This window comes from Rhagoletis zephyria, unplaced genomic scaffold, assembly GCF_001687245.7.
Source record: "Rhagoletis zephyria isolate East Lansing unplaced genomic scaffold, Rhagoletis_zephyria_1.1 Rzeph_scaffold_01792, whole genome shotgun sequence".
NCBI classification, from domain to species: domain Eukaryota; kingdom Metazoa; phylum Arthropoda; class Insecta; order Diptera; family Tephritidae; genus Rhagoletis; species Rhagoletis zephyria.
The window spans coordinates 84,201-102,796 of NW_016158876.1; the positions used below are offsets into that span (position 1 = coordinate 84,201).

Genomic DNA, 18,596 nt, shown 5'->3' on the forward strand with positions numbered 1-18,596 from the left:
CATGTTACTAACTAACTAAGTAGCTTCTCCAGTAAATCTTTTAATGAAGTTTTCCAAATCTGTCTAGTTCGCTCGAAGAAGTGAAAAAACATACATTTGAAGTACCAGCACATAGTGACGAATAAAGTTATGCATGGAGAATCGGGAGGGGTGGAGGGAACAAGAGCTTTGACACCTATAGCTTCTTATAATAAAACCGGTCCGTGCTCACCACGAAAGCTCCTCAAAACGGCTCATTTCCATTTCCAAAATCTCATCGGGAGGATGGAAAAGTGGGACCCAAGGTTCTTGAACCTTAGGTACGAAAATGCGTGGCACCAGAGCAGCAGGTGTTGAGATGATTTTGCCTTATCGTCCTCCATGCCGCTCGTACGAAAGGGGTCATTGTTACACAATGGCCAGTTACAACTCCCACCACTAGCGAGAGGTGTAACTTTCATAGTCCCTAGAGCTCCCTGGACCCCCCGCGGTCTACACTTGACCAGAAGGATTTTGTCACCTTGCATTCCAAGCTCTTCGCCCAGCGCCCGCTGAGCTGGCCCAACGCCCATCTGACCAGGAACAGACCAGATGAGGTCAGGACACCATCCAGACTAACTCTGCCCGGGAACAGTTCCTCAAGAGTTTCCTGTCTTGCCAGCTCATTGGTCATGCTGTTTCTAGCCATTTTACTGTGACCCGGAAATTAACTTAATAGAGTAGTTAGTTCACGAATAAACCATAAGAGATCCGAGAGACTGTTTGGCTATCGGAATAGATATTCACCTTAAAGAAAGGCATTACACTAGGGAGCAACTAATCCAAAGCAATACTTTATTGCGGCTACATCTACCTATGGAACGCAACAATAATCCGATAGCTTCAATTTCAAGTTGATGAAGAGTTTCTGCACCTACCTTCTCATTGAGCTTGTATTCATCTGAAAATACGTTTATGGGACCCCTATTCCAAATTTTGCACCCCTCCTGTATGCCTCGCTGGAATGTGGGTGGTAAAGGATGCCTTCGGACTCAAATTTGGCGGACGGTGGTCTGTTCAAGTTGGTAGGAATTCAAAGGGTTTTAGAGTAGTGGCGTGTCCATAGCCCGAGGCGAATTTAAAGCCCATCCCACTTAGCGAGAGCATCCGGAGCCCTACCTGCTATATCTATGGGCACAACGTTTAGCACAGCATTAAGCACCAGGGTAGGAGTGGTTCGAAGTGTCCACTTATTCCAATAATGGCTGCACTCCTTCCAACTGTTTGACGATGCAGGCCTTGCCTAGAGCGTTCCACAAGATTCGTACCCCTTAAAATAAGACTAGCTTATTTATATTCTTATAAATCCAATGAACTACTTTCAGTGACAGACCCCATCGCTTGCTAATGGCCCGTTTACATTAATGGAAGGCTACTGTTGCCTTCTTGACTCTTTTCTCCCCCGAAAGCTTTGGTGGTCCTCCGACCGTCCATTGAGGGGAGATGGCAAATACATTATACCTCCTATTAAAAAGTACTAGCTCTTTTTGCTAGCGTTCACAGAAATCCCGTAATGAAAAGTCTAGTTTTCAACCAAGCTCAGGTAACCCTGCACAAGCTCAATCAGTGTGTCCAGAAACTTTCCCCGTATTACTAGTGCTACATCGTCAGCATAGGCAACCACCTGTCAGACACTTCGCCCCAGTGCCACCAGCAGGTCGCTCTGCACCGACTCCTAGGGAAGTAACAACTCTATTAACCCGTGGTGGTGCGTATGGTACTGCAGAGTCGAACGAGTCGAAAGCAGAATTACAAAAAAACAACGAAAAGGGGCGTTCATAAATCAAGCAAGTAACAAATCCTGGCAGTGCAGAGGGAGCCGATGGTGATTACCGGCTAAGCAAGTAGTCCATCGGTAATCGACGGAGTTTACTTGGCTCATACCGATTCATCAATCCTATTGTCGCTCCCCCGTCCTGCAGGGAACGGTGAAAGGACCCTCCTTTCGGAGTACCTCTACTCACACATCGCCGGATTGAGGCGCTGCACTACTCTGCCGCAATAGTTCTGTTGCAAGGCCTGCGATAATTAAACCTGAAATGGACGGCTCCGACGCCTAGCCTATTTAGGGAGTTTACAAAAGCCTCAGGCAAGACGTTATTAAAAGCCCCTCGATATGAAGGATGGCACCAAACACGTATTCCTTCTGCAAAAAAGACTGTTCGGAACTATCAACGATCGTATGTAGGGCCCTTTTCAATGGATCTGACCTTGCAGTAGGCATGCTAAATTGAAGACAGATGCTCTCTAAAAGTCCCGTTTTTAGGTTTAGATCAATCAGCCTCTACAGCGTATTCAATGGAAACAAGGAAGGGCTCATTGGTCTGAAGTCCCCGGATGAGAGACCCTACTCGCCTTAAGACTAAAGGTAACAAGGTAGCTTGCAAAGATAGGCACCCACACAACACACATAGCTAAAATCATCCGATAAAGAAGACTCCTTAGAAATAAATCTATTGTATGGCCTTCATTAAATGGGCTACATGTTTGTACTTCGGTTCACACTGTTTTATCAATAGGATCAGAAAAATCAAATTTCCTTAAAACTTCCGTAGCAAATCCGCCACAAAAGGCAAACACTTCATGAAAAGAAAGAAATGGTCGCAGCATGTGAACCTTTGTGCACAAGTGCTTGATGCGGGTATAATAGAAACAAAAGTAATAAATATTTCACGCCAAGCACCTACACAAAAGCCTAACAACCGCTAAGCGTAACTAATCGGCTTATGGGATATAAGTGCATAGATATGTACAATAGGTTGGCCCAAAAAAAGTAAAGTCGAAATTTTAATGCTCTCACCCCCTAAGATTGTTCTATACCGAAAACATTATACCGCTGTTTTTATTTTTTGAAATCAAAAAATATTTAGTGGTCGCTCAAAACAAAAAAAAAAACTTTTCGTAGAAAATCAATACTTTTGCGATTGGAAAACTCTTTTCTCTTCAGGAAACCGGATTATTTATTTAAAAATTTTTTTCATAGTAACTATATTTTATATAAATGCAATATGGTANACCCCCTAAGATTGTTCTATACCGAAAACATTATACCGCTGTTTTTTTTTTTTTGAAATCAAAAAATATTTAGTGGTCGCTCAAAACAAAAAAAAAACTTTTCGTAGAAAATCAATACTTTTGCGATTGGAAAACTCTTTTCTCTTCAGGAAACCGGATTATTTATTTAACAATTTTTTTCATAGTAACTATATTTTATATAAACGCAATATGGTGCCCAATAAAGACCTTTAGCATTTAAAAATTGTTAAATGAACCATTTGGTATTATTATTGGAAGCCTTATGAAGAGAACCAAAGTTTTCCGAATGAAAAATATTGATTTTCAATAATTCTATAAAATTTCTACCAAAAGTTTCTGCCCATAAAAACTACATAGCAAACTTTGAGCGCTTTGAGTGACCTCTAAATATTTTTTGAATTTAAAATAAAAAAAACACGATATAATTTTTTTAGGTATAGAACAATCCAAGGGAGTAAGAGCATTGAAATTCCGACGTTACTTTTTTGCATGCATTTTTGGACCAACCCTAATGAACATACATTGAAAGTTTGAAGAAATTTTGCAAGACAAAAGGAAACAAATCGTGCCTAATAATAAATTCGCATAATGCAAAAATAAAAAATAAAAACCCACTCAAACAAAGCCGGCGACAGTAAGAATAACAAGAAAACAATCGCTGAATCGGGGCGGAATGAGAAATTATGGGAAGACACGTAAAAAATGCATTAATTATGCGCGAAGCACAAAAGNGAAATTTTGCAAGACAAAAGGAAACAAATCGTGCCTAATAATAAATTCGCATAATGCAAAAATAAAAAAAAAACCCACTCAAACAAAGCCGGCGACAGTAAGAATAACAAGAAAACAATCGCTGAATCGGGGCGGAATGAGAAATTATTGGAAGACACGTAAAAAATGCATTAATTATGCGCGAAGCACAAAAAAAGAAAACAAAAAGAAAAAACACTGAAAGCAAATAAAATTATAATAAACCAAACAAAAGAGCTTAGCAAATTAGGCGAGTTGATTAAGAGGTGCACATTACGATCGAAAAAGATACGCTGCCAGCGCTCGAAGTACACACAGCAAAGACAGGTAGAAGAGAAATGATAATAAATTCTCGAAGTGCAGAAGAAAAAAGTTTCAATGATAGATTTGCTCAAATAAAAAATGGACTGGAATACCAAAAAGGCTTAAAGCACGCAAAAAATAGATAATTTTGAATATCCGCTGCCACAGCGGTGGCTATCTAAATGAGCTTGTAAGATAGCATTTGTTGAAAATATATGCATGCAGGTCGAATTTATGTAGATAGATAGCATGCTAGAGCCTAAAACTCCCTTTCCTATTTTTTTGTTTTTTTTTTTTTGCTTTTCTAATGCTCGTTTATTTATATCTATTTTCTTGCTTCTTCTCCGCCTCCATCTTATTACAGGCAATCACGCAATCGGTGCCGTGCGAAAATTCCCTACGCTACCTTTGAATGCGAATGGCGTCTGGATCGATTCGACTGGTGGTGTATGGCGTCAGGCCAGTAGCTGTACGACAAAGGACCAACTTCCGGATTACGCACAAGTCACGGGCCAGCAAACGTTGCCATTACCCGATTATGAACGGTAAGTTATTGCTGCCTTTTATTTTGGTAATATCAATGCAAAGAAAAACGCACACGAAGGCACAAGCTTGCAAGCACAAATACACTTCGACGCCATTATAAGCGCGAAAAGCGTAAGCAAAGTTTAGCAATCGCTGCACGGCGCAACGTCAAAGTTGCCCCTTACCCAGCCCAAAAGTAACCAGCAAATTAGTTATCTGTTGTTTAGGCAACAATGAAAGAAAAAGTGTAGGCTACACGCTTAGGCGCCCCCTAGCGCAAGCCGNGGCACAAGCTTGCAAGCACAAATACACTTCGACGCCATTATAAGCGCGAACTGTGTAAGCAAAGTTTAGCAATCGCTGCACGGCGGAACGTCAAAGTTGCCCCTTACCCAGCCCAAAAGTAACCAGCAAATTAGTTATCTGTTGTTTAGGCAATAATGAAAGAAAAAGTGTAGGCTACACGCTTAGGCGCCCCCTAGCGCAAGCCCATACCACGAAATGTGCGTGTTGCTAATTATCTAATAAGGAAATAACTGATTGTAGTTGGCCGACCGACCCACGACTACTTGCGTTCTCATATTCACCCACAAACATTCTCCCACTCTCTGCAACTCTTCAGACTTTTGCCGTTTAATTGCTGCTTTCCAATTTGCATTTGTGGCTTACCAGAGTTCGTAGCGTTCCCCTAGCTGGTTGTTGCGCTACGGTTTTTATACTTCGCAACTTGTTTTTCCTTAACTTCTTTTGTATTATTCTTTTTTTTATTCTTTCTTTTCATTAACTATCGCTTGCCGGAACTTTGAAAGTTAGTTCTCGCTGATAAGCTTTTGAAAAGTTTCCAATGCAAGCGATAAAACTAAATGTTATTGCGTTTTGGTTAAAGTTATCGTTTTTATGGTTTTGTTTTCTGTATTTCTTAACTATTTAAATGCTAATGTTGCACAACTAAGAAATGTGCACTTTAAGTACTTGAAAAAGATTTTAGTGGTCCGCAAAAGTTAAAAAATGAAAAAGGCGTTGGTGCCACGCAAACAAATGTGTACGAATTGGTAAAGCATCAGGCGGCTTAGTTACTTACATAAATATACTACGAAATGATGCCGAACTGGTTCCGAAATGTATCTGAAATATTCTTGTACTTGTCTGGAGAGGGTCCAGCACTAGTCCCAAAATATTACTCCCATAGTCCAGAACTAGGCCGGAAATGGTCCCGAATAGGTCCCAAAATGATCCCAAAAAATCCTGAACCGATCTCGAAACGATGTGCATACAATTAAACCGGGTTGATCTCCATGATAAAGTAACAAGTTTGTTATAATCTCCCCTAGTTCCAAAGTTTACTGGATACTCCATACCGTTCTTAACCAGTGTTGGGCACAGGAGACCTCGAAGCTCGCAGCTGGGTCCAAAATGGACATTGGAACAGGGTATGGTGTTTTTCTTAACAGCCGACTTTGAGAGAGGCCTATAGACTCCCAGACTACTGCAGCTACTGGCAGGCTGAGATGCCTTACATCTCCATTAAAACTCACTTTTGTTATAGATAGTTCAACTGCTATCAGGGTCCACTTGAGGTGTAGACAAGTGCAGGAGCATGGGATCTAAGATAGATTAACAGGGAAGTTCTGGCTAAGATTGTAAAAAGTCTTTCGTACGATAAATGAAAGATAGATGGCAAGGCAGTTTGATAGTTATTTTAGCACAAAAGTCTTAAAAAACAAGCTCAAACAAACAACAAAAAGCTCAAACAAGCTCATGGGCAAAATCAGACAATAACCACTCCTACCTGTCATATAACGGTAGATTTCAGAAATACGAAAACTACGATATTTTAGTAACTACTTAAGCCTATTCACTCAAAATTGATATTTGCAATGATTTTTAGACGAAAAATAAGAATTTTGTAAATTTTTGGATTGATTGATAACATGTCTATATCTCGGTAACCGCTGCACCAATTTCCCCCAAACTTGGTACGATTGTTAGCCTTGGAATAAGATATGAAATGGCTGAAAACTTTTAAAATCAGATAATAACCACGCCCACATCAAATATAACGTTAATTCGGATGAATACGAAATCTTCGATAAATCAGTAAATACCGAAGCTAATTTATTCAAATTCGATGTTTGCAATAGCTCTTTGGCACAAAATACGATTATGATAAAATTTTGGAAAATGGACGTGGCACCGCCTACTTATGATCACATATACATATGTACCAAACTCGGTATGATTATTGTGCTTGCCACACAAAAGCAAAACGCTGAAAATTATTGAAAGCTGACTAAAATTACGCCCACTTTTTATATAACGGTAAATTTCAGAAATGGTTGAAACTTCGATATTTCGAAATTTAAGGACGCTAATTTACACAAAATTGATACTAACCACAATCACTTGAAAAGAAGTAGCATTATTATGGAATTTTGCAAAATGAGCTTTATACCGATATTAGTTTATCGAAGATGTTTTTAACTAAATTTAAAAATTTATTTTATGTATTTCTTTTCTTTTTAGTTTAATTTTCTTTAATGGTTTCGTTGTTATTGTTTTAAAAGGAATATTTTTTAATCTCATTTGAGTTTTATTAACTTATTTTATTTCTTTGATTTATTAATATTTTTGTCAGTTAAGTTATTTTTTTTTTTTTAAATAAAATTTTTTTTTTTTAATTTCTCTTACTTTTTGGAAATTTATTTAATTTATTTTTTCTTTTTTTTTAAATTAAGTCTGTCATTCCTTTGTTAATTTAATTTTCTTTAATTTTCTGGTTCTATTTTTTAAAAATATACTTACTTTTTTTATTTAATTTAATTTTTAATATCTTATAATTTTTTTGAATTTATTATTTTTTTTTTTGTAAGAACTCCGCAATAGCAGATGTTCAGTTAGTTTTTCGAAAGACAATAAAGAGGTTTTCAGATAGTTGCAAGAATTGACAATTGTCATACGGAAGATTTTTTTCTTTCAAAAGATCGTGGTGAATTGAAAGACAGTTGTCAGAATTGTCCGGTTAGAGGGTAGAGTGGGTCAAAGCGTATGGCCCCCCTTACGATTCCACCCCAAATCCGAAGTCCTGCATATCGACGTCCGTGAAAGCTGAAATAATTGAGGAAGAGACATAAAATCTATTGGGCACTTCGTCCGTACTCCGAAGTCTTTGTCTCAAATTTCTAGAAAACCACTTCTTCGATAACTTAATTAGCTTTATCGAAATGCCATTAGAGTTTGACAGAGAATCAGGATTATTTGAAGACATACAAGGGCAGGCCTAAAGAATAACTTGCATTACAAATTTAGCTTTACAGACGCACTGTCATGTCTACCGCGACTGTTTCCTTTCTTTTTCTTTTCTATTGCTTTGGAAAATAGCCTTCGTGTTGGCCTTCGAGTAACAGGTCTATTGGAAGATTTTGTGATGCCTATTGAAGAAGTACTGCCGAAAAGTGTTTAATTAAAAGCGCTTCTTATTATGGCGGCTGGGCAGAGTTGCAGGTCTAAATTAACCGAAATACTATCACGACAAAAGACCAAATATATGGTATCTAACCATAGCTTCAATAACATAAAAGTGAGATTCATCTACACCGACGGTTCAAAGATGGAATGCAGTTTGGGGACAGGCGTCTCATTATCCATCCCTCTACGGAATAGTCCAAGCATCCAAGCGAAAGTTTTAAGCTTGTTAGGTTCTAGGAGAAGGTAAGCGGCCCTGTTAGCATTAGCATCACCGGTTACTGAACCTCAGATTTTCCAGAAGAGCAAAATAGAATTTTGCTCAATATCTGCGTCAATGACCGCCTCTATTATCTGGGTTACTGGCCATAGAATTATTGACGCCAATGAGATGGTGAATGAATTGGCGAAGGCCGGGGCATACTTGAAGGAATCCGTGGTTGGATATACAGACTTTCAAAAGAAACTCTGGCCTGAGTAGACCTGCTTAATAGGCCAAGGATATATAGGCAAACATATAGCGATAATGGAGTTCCCATGTAAAAGAGCTTGCCGCCGCTGATAACTAAGAGTTAACGAAGAAAGTGTGTAGCACTGCCTCATGTGAATGTCCATATCTACCAGCTATCATGTATTTTCAACAACTGATACAATGGATCACATCTTAATTTTTAGATAACGCAGTTGTCTGGTACTCAGTTCCTTTCCTGACACATCAGACTGGTAGATCTGAAAGGACACCTTCCAAAGTTTACCTAGGGAATTCGCATTTTGTATCTATTTCTAGTTGGCACTAAAGTCCCTAGGATTGCTCGAGCCTTGAAACACCCCCGTTGTGGATTTTTAAGCGTAACCAGCTAATCATTTCGTAGCTACCCTGCAGTAGAGGGGAGCGATTACAGGACTGATAAATCGGTAGCTACCAAGTATACTTCGTCGATTGCCGACCGACTACTTTCCTTGTATTTCAGCGATTATTTTTACATGAAAATGTCCTAGGCGATAGTAACTATCGGTTTTCTCAGTACTACCAGGTGTTACTAAGGTAGATTTATGGACGCCCGCTGTCGTAGTTTTTCGCAATTCTATTTTCGACTGGTTCGACTATACCACGGCTTTATAGAGTAGCTTTTACCTAGGAGTCGGTGCAGTAGCGATCCAAAAGTAGCAATTGACCCCAACAGTACTGGAGGCTAAGTAAAACCTGCTCATTTACCATTGAGCTGCACTTATTACTCACAACAAAGCAGGCTGATACTGAACCTCAAATTATGCATTCAAAAATTACTTGACTCCCACTCCCCCAAAAAAAAAAAGTATCATTTCCAAGTGGGCCTCCTTTCCATAAAAGTACACTACATACTTAATTCTGAAGAAATTCGTATAATTAAAAACCATCATTCGCTAGTGGCAACCACCAACTCTGCTAAGTCTGCTAAGCCATTAAAGTGTTACACTTGAGTGCATTTTGGAAAAGTGCCGAAGAAAACGCACGAAAGAATAGCCAAAAAATTAGAATGCCGCCGGTTGGCTTATTTGGTTAAAGAAAAACAAGAGCTGGCCCACAAAACTCCATGGCGTGGAGTGGAGTGAGAACGGCAGCCACGTGTTCAATGCCCACCCACCGCTGCAAGCTGTCAGCGGAGCAGAAACAGTTAAAAGAAAAACAGCAATGGGGTAAACAACAGCTGCCAGTCATAGCAACAGCAATAGCAACATTGGCAATGGTAAAACAAAAAAAAATTTTAATATTTCGTTATCGCTTCCTCTACTCCTTGCTGCTGAGAGGTTAACTGTATTCATTTTGGGTTTGTCTATCAAACTGTCTGTCGGCGTTGTTGTATTGTTTTTTTCCTGCCTGCGCCGCTGTTTGCTTATTTGCATGGCGTCCAACCCACCTTTGGCTGCGCTTAATGAATTTCACCGAAATGGGTAGTAACCCTACTCCACCTACTTAACTACATACGTCCCCCTTCACGCACGACAGCAACTCCTCTCAAGAAGGGGAAGGGGGAGGGTTCTTCACATTGCGTATGCCTTTTTTGTGTTGCTTAAAATTTAATGTAGCAAATAAAAGTAAAAATAAAAAAAAAAGCGAGCGGCAACAAAGGGGGAGGCGTACGCCGCAGTATTGCAATCGTGACGCACTTGATAGGCAACACCCATGTTGCTGCATTTATTTGCTGTTTTTATAGCTGTTGTTTTTCAGTGTTTACTTGTGGCCGCTTTACGCATTTATTTACTTTATTACGCAATTATTGTTTCCCTCTCTTCACTTAACCACCGCTTGTTGTGCTGCTCCTCTTGGGCTTCTCCCTCCATCCTTGACACTCGCGCAGTTCATTTCCTGTGCATCAACCATATTTTCACTAGGAAATTTCATTACATCCGCTTTACATTTGAAACGTGTGCTTCGCAGTAAAATTTATTGCCATCAAAGCCATTAACATTGAACATTTTTTTTTTAATATGCCAACGTTTTGCACTCCAACTTCATTCCCACTCTATGCACAGCAGTGCTTCGAATTCCGAACCTTTGTTNTAGTAACTAGCAAATGACTAGCTTGCTTCGCGGTGCCTGATGAGAACTTTTTTGTTGCTCATTGCACAAATAGGGTTACAAAGCAAAAACACCAGTTGTAAAATAAAAGTTCTTAGTTTAAGTTGAAACGACTGAAAAGCAGAACCTGTGCTACGATACCATATCGACAGCAATCTTTCCGCCTATGGATGTAAGTCTAAATTGGGGTATCTCATTTCTATTTGTACATCGTAATAAATCAGTTTTGCTTGGGTTAACTTTAGGGCTGCTACTTTTAGCCCATGCGTGTAGTTTAACTAGTGCCTCCTCTAGGATTCCATATGCACCATATGCAACCACTTTAACCTCTCCCTTATTGAGTTCCAACAAAATCCCGCTGAACGCCGCCACTGACAGGAGTAGGGAGTGTACACCTCCCTGTGGAGTGCCTCTGCTCACATATTTATGTAGTTACTAGACTTCTCCGCTTTTCCCTTGAATAATTCTGTTTTCCAGCATAGAGCGAATACAACTAAAAGAAATGGCTGGAATACTAATCCCCGACACCTGAGTGGAAGATCGACCTACATATCTCGGTAGTTCGGAAACGCTGTATATCAGAAAACTTTTCAAGAACGCCCTACTTCATAATTTCATTGAAAAACACTTTATCTCATAATTTGGTTGCAGAACGCCCTATCTCAGAACTCGGTTAAAAAATGCCCTATATGAAATGAAAATGTATTGAGAATGTGCTGGGATAGGGAGCTTTTGAATCGGCCATTGAAATTACCTTTTCTTTAGGTCAAGAACTTGGCTAGTTATTTGACTGAAGACTTTATTAAGTCGGATTGGGGGTAAGAAAGTCCGAAATTGGAACATCGGAGAGGGAGTCATGGAAAACTCACGAGCAATCCCACACCCTTGCGGTACTTGGGTGACGAGGCAGGACATCGGATGATGCTAATTTTTCTTGCAACCTCTCCTAGGAGAAATCTCTTTTGGGGCAGCGCAGGGAGTTCTATCTCCCTCTCCGACATGGCCTGGGCGATAAATTCGTTCGAACCATTCAGGGTGCCGGCGACCGAGCAGCATACCTGCAAAAGGCTCTAGAGATGTCGTCTAGAGATGTTGTCGGCTACATCTCAAAGGCCTGGAGGGTTGATCCCGAAGGCCTGCACATAAGAAACGAGATTCTTCATTACTGTCTTTCGAGAACTGAACAGGCTTATTGCAAGAGCAGGTGGGTGGATAGTGGACAAATTAGTAAAGTATATAGAGGAATCCTACACTCACTGGGGGTCTTTGACTTCGTCCCTAAAAAGATAGATTACCACGCCCCCCAAATGGCTCTCATCAGCTCCTTCTCTATCTGCATTCCTTCAAGAGAGGACTGGGTGGGAGGGCTCACTGGAAAAAGGGAGCGGTAAACTTCTTCACCGGTGGATCAAAACATTGAGGAGGGTTGGCCAGGGCAAAGAAAGATAATTTGAAACCTTATCAACTGATATGCAGCAACTAGCAATGCTTCCATCCTGCTGCGGTACACTCTTGGTTGGCAGGGTTGGTGGAGGGGTCTTCTGTCGAGAATTTTGCATTGTCCAGGCTTCAGGACTTCTGCGGTGTCTTTTAGATGGAAACAGCTGTCATCAAGGAAGCGGTAGACTCGCTCCTAAAGAGTGTTACTTCACTTAGGGAGGTTAGCATATACTTGGATAGTCAGGCGGCCATCAGGGCCCTAAACGCTATGTTGGTGTACTCTAGATCGGTAAGGGAATGCCAAAGAATCGCGTCGAAGTACTTCTTTATAACGCTAGTTGGGGTTCAGGGTCACAGTGACATCGCACGAAACTGCGTAGCTGATGACCTGGCAATGAAAGACACCCTTGAAATCTTATCGCCCGACAGGGAGCAACTAGGAATGCATCTGTCCTCCTGCGGTATACTCCTGAGCGTTTGGGTCTCCTGTAAGCTCAGCGAGCACTGGGCTAAAGCTAGCACATGAGAAATTGGCAGATCCTTTTGGCCAGGAGTTGGCTATCAAACGAGCTCCTTGCGTTTGCAAAGCCTCAGCGCTCGCTAGTGATCAGGCTTCTGATTTACTTCAGTGTCTCAGCTCTCTCGGCCTTAAGACAATTTGAATTGAAATTCGGAATTCTAAAACACAGCACTAACATAGTATAAACTTTTTATTGAGAAATTCAATTAGCGTGAATTTATTCTATTAAATGTCTTCATTTAACGCGATTTATTTTACCTCTTTCCTGCCATGGCGCTTTTCGTTTCCGCGCGCATGCATAGCTACCAACCCTACCCTTCTCTGCATGCATTGCAATAAAACCACTGACCATAGACGCCTGTACAGACGACGCTAACGAGCAGCTGTTCCACTGCCACTGTAGGAGGAGGACCAGCGACTTAATGTGCTGATTAAGAGAATGCAAAAGCAATTGTAGGTGCAATTGTGTGAGTGTAACTTTGCATGACCAGACCAAACAACGCTCATAAATACTCAATCATTTTGCCAAAAAACAACAACAATTTCCGGTAACAACAAAACCCCCAACCAGTTGCGACATGCAAGCGACTATAACTCCGGTCGAAAAATCGGAATGTGGGAGAGGAAAAAAAATGAACGAAATGCCACAACGACATGCAACAAAACAATTGAAGTAGCTGCATATGAATTGAACATGCAACGTTATGTTGCAATATGTCGCGTTTTGCGGGCGTTGTTGCATGAACTTATAGCTAGTGTTGTGGTAAGGCATGCACGCTCCTTTTCAAAATTTAGCGCGCGCGCGCGTAGGTGGGTGGGTAACATAAAGTGGTGTAATGTATGTATGTAGCTATATTTGTATTATGCATTTCCGTTCAAATGGAAATATTCACTCGTCTGTCAGGAAATAACAGCGAGAACAGCAATGAAAACAAAAACTCCATCAAAAACACCAACACGCATGCAAACGCTTAACCCAGCTCTATCCACTTGATCAAGCCTTAGCTAACTGAAACTCTTTTTTTCCCCCATTTGTTCTTCTCTTCCTACAGCCTAACACCGCTTAACATGCCCGATTATGCAGAGGTTGCATGTTCAACATTCAAATCGCCGAACGGCGCGCTGGCACACGTAACGCCAAACGGAAATGCACATGCCATACTGCAGCAAACATCCGGTGGTAATGGCAACAATATGCCAGCGCTCGCTGGCAATGCGCTCTATGACAGCTGTGGCGCGTATGCAACAACAAATTTGGTGGCAAATGCCAAACTCTATCAGAATCGCTATGGCATCACCGGCACTGCCGCCACCACCACGACGACGACGACGATGAAAACGATACCATTGCCACCGGCATCGGCCAATGGCAAGGCAACACGCCAACTAAACAATACCGGCAACAGTGGCAGTAACAACAATAACAATAGTCCAGCACACAGCAAGCACGATGACTATCGCGCTGCTGGCATGTATTCTGCGCCACCTAGCGCCCACTATGCCGGACTAATCGATTTGGCTGCGGCCAATCCCTTCAATGACAAAATGACCGCCTCCACCGCTTCCNGCCAATGGCAAGGCAACACGCCAACTAAACAATACCGGCAACAGTGGCAGCAACAACAATAACAATAGTCCAGCACACAGCAAGCACGATGACTATCGCGCTACTGGCATGTATTCAGCGCCACCTAGCGCCCACTACGCTGGACTCATCGATTTGGCTGCGGCCAATCCCTTCAATGACAAAATGACCGCCTCCACCGCTTCTACGGCAATTTTGAGCGCCTCACCAGCGCGCAGCGTCAACAACAAGAAAGTTTCACTCTCCAATGCGCTCGACGCGAAAAGTCTCTATGGCGGCAGCTGCGCTGGCAGTCAACAAAAAATCAACATTACCGAAAATAAACTGGATCTCATGAGCAACCAAAGTCGCATCTCGCCCACACCCACAAATGGCTCGTCCGCCTCGTCTGGCGCAACCGCATCCAGCTCCGCGGGCAGTGATAGTATTGGCGCGTCGACAAAACCGACAGCGCTTATGCCGCGCCTGAATCCCTTCAACAGCAACGCCCCCATCGCCAATAGCAGCAATGTCACCGCTAGCGCTAATCAACGCCAATTACAACAACAGCAGCAGCAACAACAGCAGCTACTAGCCGCCAGCAATGCGCTACGCCAAGGACTTGGCGCCTTTGCCAACACCACTTTGGCCGCGCAGATGGTAAACGGTGGTGGCGCGGGCACTTTGCGTCGCCAACGACATCCGAAAATATTCAAAAGCGAAAATAACATTAACTTTGGCAATCACTATGGTAGCGGCAATGTAGGCGCCAGCAACAATAAATCACAGCTGCTTATCAACCACATTGGTGGCGGTGGAGGTGGCGGCAGCGGCGGCGGCAATGTGTTATCGCTAAGCACCGCAAAGAGCAGCGCCGCACACTTTGATTTTCTCACAGGCGGCGATGATGGCGAACTGGCAGGGGGCGGCGGCGGCGGTGTTGACTACACTAACAGCAGCTGCGCTGCGGCCAACGACTTTGGCGCTGTACTTAGCACATCAACGAATCAACTGCTTAACGATTGGACTTCCAGCGCCTCCATAGCCACCGAGAAGCAGTCGCTTGCACACTCACACATCAGCCACCCACAACCAACCCACCAATCCCAGCATCAGCAACAGACAAACTACAATCACAGCTTTGGCAGCAAGCAGCCAAGTAAGCAACATTTGTATGTGAAGGCGAAAGATGGCTCATGGTCGGCCGTATCCTCGGATGCATATCAGTCCTACAAGCAGCAGCAGCAGCAGCAACAGCAATCGCTAACATCAGGTGATAAATCACAGCAACAGCTAGAAAAACAACAGCATTCAACTGCAAGTCATAATAGTAATTTTAATGCTAGCAATAATAGTTGTAATATGAATAGTAGTAGTTTGGCAGGCGTAGCTCAGAAAAGCTCGGATAGTTGCTTGAATGCATATAGCGCCTCGCCGCAGAAGAGTAGCGCCGCTAAGAATATTATTAGTAGTAATTATAGTAGTACGCCCGCCGCCCACCACCAAACCGAAACCCAAGCACTCACAGTCACAGTCACAGCCGCCAACAGCACACCCACACACCCGCAAGCTCAAGCGCAAGCGCAGCAAAGCATAACTGCTACAGCAACAACATATTTTAGTAGCTTCGGACCAAGCGATAGGGTATAAGGTCTCAATTAATTGTAATTCTCACTCGGCTCATGAAAAAGTACTTTGGTAAGTAGCGCTTGCTTTTCTAGGCAGATAGCGAGTCACTGGGAAACTATCGTAGTGCTAATAAGATTGGAGTATTAAGCAACCGAAAGGTAAACTACGTTAAGTAATTAACTGCTAAGAGAGTTTACTGTACCATACAAATATGCAAAATATTATATTTAGTGAAAAATATGTAGTGACTAGCCCAGGCAAAGCAAAGAATACGTACAGAATAACGACTTATCTAAACACTAAAGAAGAACAGTATGCTGGGTATGTATAGCTGAATATAGATACTTCATGGTGTTTTGGTGTTAAAATCGTTATATGCAGAGATTCAAAGGTAACATAATTTATGGAAGATATATGTACGTACTTTATAGAATATTCTTACGCATAAGGCAACGGCTAAATTCGTCGATCGAGTGGAAGCAATGAGAAAACTCATGAAAAATTAAGAAACGTGATTTTCAGCATATTCAAAGAATTGATGTTTTCTAATAGCTAATAAATAACGAAATAATATCCCAAGGATTTTTGTAATACAATTTGTAGCGTAAGATTCTATACACCTCAATAGCCTAAAGGCGAAATTTCTAACAGTTTTTCACTCGACAAAGCTAAACTCCCAAATGCTACCAACCTAAACAAAAAGATCTTGTTAATGTGCAAACATTATTCGTCTTCATATTTCAATGTATCCTTGGATCTAGTTAAGGGATTTACATAGCTGTTCATACTTTTGACATTTGCTTCGAAACTTCTTTGTTATTAAGCTTGAGCCCTTGGAACCGAACAGAGTCCTCATATCGTCAGTCTACGATTATCTACTTAGTATATTTGAGCGATACCTTTGGTTAAAGCTGTTTCTTTACATACTTCAGCGCTTGTTGTTACAGGTAAGTGCTAGGAATATTCTAAAAATTACGAGCAATAGTTCGAGCTGCACTTTAGTAATTGCCTCCTTTCTACTGAAGCACATGACACAATAACGATTCCCGAAAGCTGTGCTCACGTGCAGATTTATGATGTCTTTCCCCTTCTTAGTCTACGAGTGCTTTTTAACCAACCTGATGTTATAACCCCAACAGATTCAGAGAACTAATCACACTCCACATGAGTAATTTGAGATTTATTACAGGATACCCCAGGGATTAGCGCAGACGACTCCTGCCGTTACTGCGACAGAGTACCAGAAACCTCACGGCTAACACTCCTGGGAAGGCTGTGGCCGGGAGCTTCAGACATTCATTCTCTACAGCCCTCGAAACTAGTCGGTTTCATCAGAACACTGGGGATGGACGAGGTGTTGTGATGAGCGTTGAGAGCACACACAATTGACCTAGGGTCGCAGTGATAGACACTAGGCAAGATAGCTTGAAAGATTATATTTATTCAGAGACGAGTGTCTTACCAAACAAAGCTCCCTTTCTTTCTCTTTTGAAACCACTTGTATATCCTTTTATTCGCAGCGCTCCAACAGTCGCAATGGCCGAGTGATCAAAGCACTAGCGCAGCGTTTGAGGTTCGAGTTCTCGAGCAGCGGACTTCTTTTCTTTTTTATTTCTTATTCTTTTTTTTATATTTTTTTATTTTATTGTTTAAAAATTTTGTATAACTTCCACAACTTTTTATAAAATAATTATATATATATATTTTTTTTTTATTTAAACATTTTTTTTTTATTTTATTTAAATTTAAGAAGCTTATAATTTTTTTCGGCTAATTCTTTTTTATTTTCTTCGTTTTGTTTTTTGTTTTCATTTAATTTTTGGATTTTATTTTTTAAGAAAAACATTAAATTTTAGAAGAAACATATATTTTTTTCTCTTTAATGTAATTCTTAAAATTTTATTTTCTCATAATTTTTAGATTATACATCAAATTGATTCAAATTAGTTCAAAACGCGGTTTCTTTAACTTTTCAAGAATATTTATATTTTTTCTTTTATTTTAATTTTTATTTGTCCATTTTGATTAAATTTACTTGCCGTATTTTTATTTTAATGCCTTGTAGGGTTCCTTGCGGATTTTAGGCANGTTCTCGAGCAGCGGACTTCTTTTCTTTTTTATTTCTTATTCTTTTTTTTTATTTTTTTTATTTTATTGTTTAAAAATTTTGTAAAACTTCCACAACTTTTTATAAAATAATTTTATATATATATTTTTTTTTTTATTTAAATTTAAGAAGCTTATAATTTTTTTCGGCTAATTCTTTTTTATTTTCTTCGTTTTGTTTTTTGTTTTCATCTAATTTTTGGATTTTATTGTTTAAGAAAAACATTAAATTTTAGAAGAAACATATATTTTTTCTCTTTAATGTAATTCTTAAAATTTTATTTTCCCATAATTTTTAGATTAGACATCAAATTGATTCAAATTAGTTCAAAACGCGGTTTCTTTAACTTTTCAAGAATATTTATATTTTTTCTTTTATTTAAATTTTTATTTGTCCATTTTGATTAAATTTACTTGCCGTATTTTTATTTTAATGCCTTGTAGGGTTCCTTGGGGATTTTAGGCGAGTCTTTTCTAAACATTTTTGGCAACTAGCATTCTTTGAGATTTCGTTTGGTATTTACGGGATCCTCTTGAGGTTTTTCATGATTTTATCTGGACTTTTAGGCACAGCTTCGCTACCTCTGAGGAGTTTTGGTGGTTTTTCGTGTTTTATTTGAACTTTTCGGGAATATCAGTATTTCTTTCTAGAAGTATCATATGNAGTCTTTTCTAAACATTTT

At 40.4% G+C, this 18,596-nt stretch overlaps 1 protein-coding gene across 4 annotated transcripts in view; it reads left to right on the forward strand.

Moving 5' to 3' along the window:
• The window catches only part of robo3 (roundabout 3), an 83,196-nt gene extending 66,719 nt beyond the window's left edge, over positions 1 to 16,477 (forward strand). For 3 of the 4 annotated variants that reach the window (XM_017619124.1, XM_017619125.1, XM_017619126.1), the window contains exons 12-14: positions 4,472 to 4,652; positions 13,667 to 13,988; positions 14,194 to 16,477. In XM_017619124.1, coding sequence (XP_017474613.1) covers positions 4,472 to 4,652; positions 13,667 to 13,988; positions 14,194 to 15,828 — 2,138 coding nt within the window. In that variant the 3' untranslated portion in view covers positions 15,829 to 16,477. Of the gene's footprint in view, positions 1 to 4,471; positions 4,653 to 13,666; positions 14,056 to 14,193 lie in introns of all 4 variants that reach the window. The other variant, XM_017619127.1, reaches the window with a different exon arrangement.
• Positions 16,478 to 18,596: the final 2,119 nt, after the last annotated feature.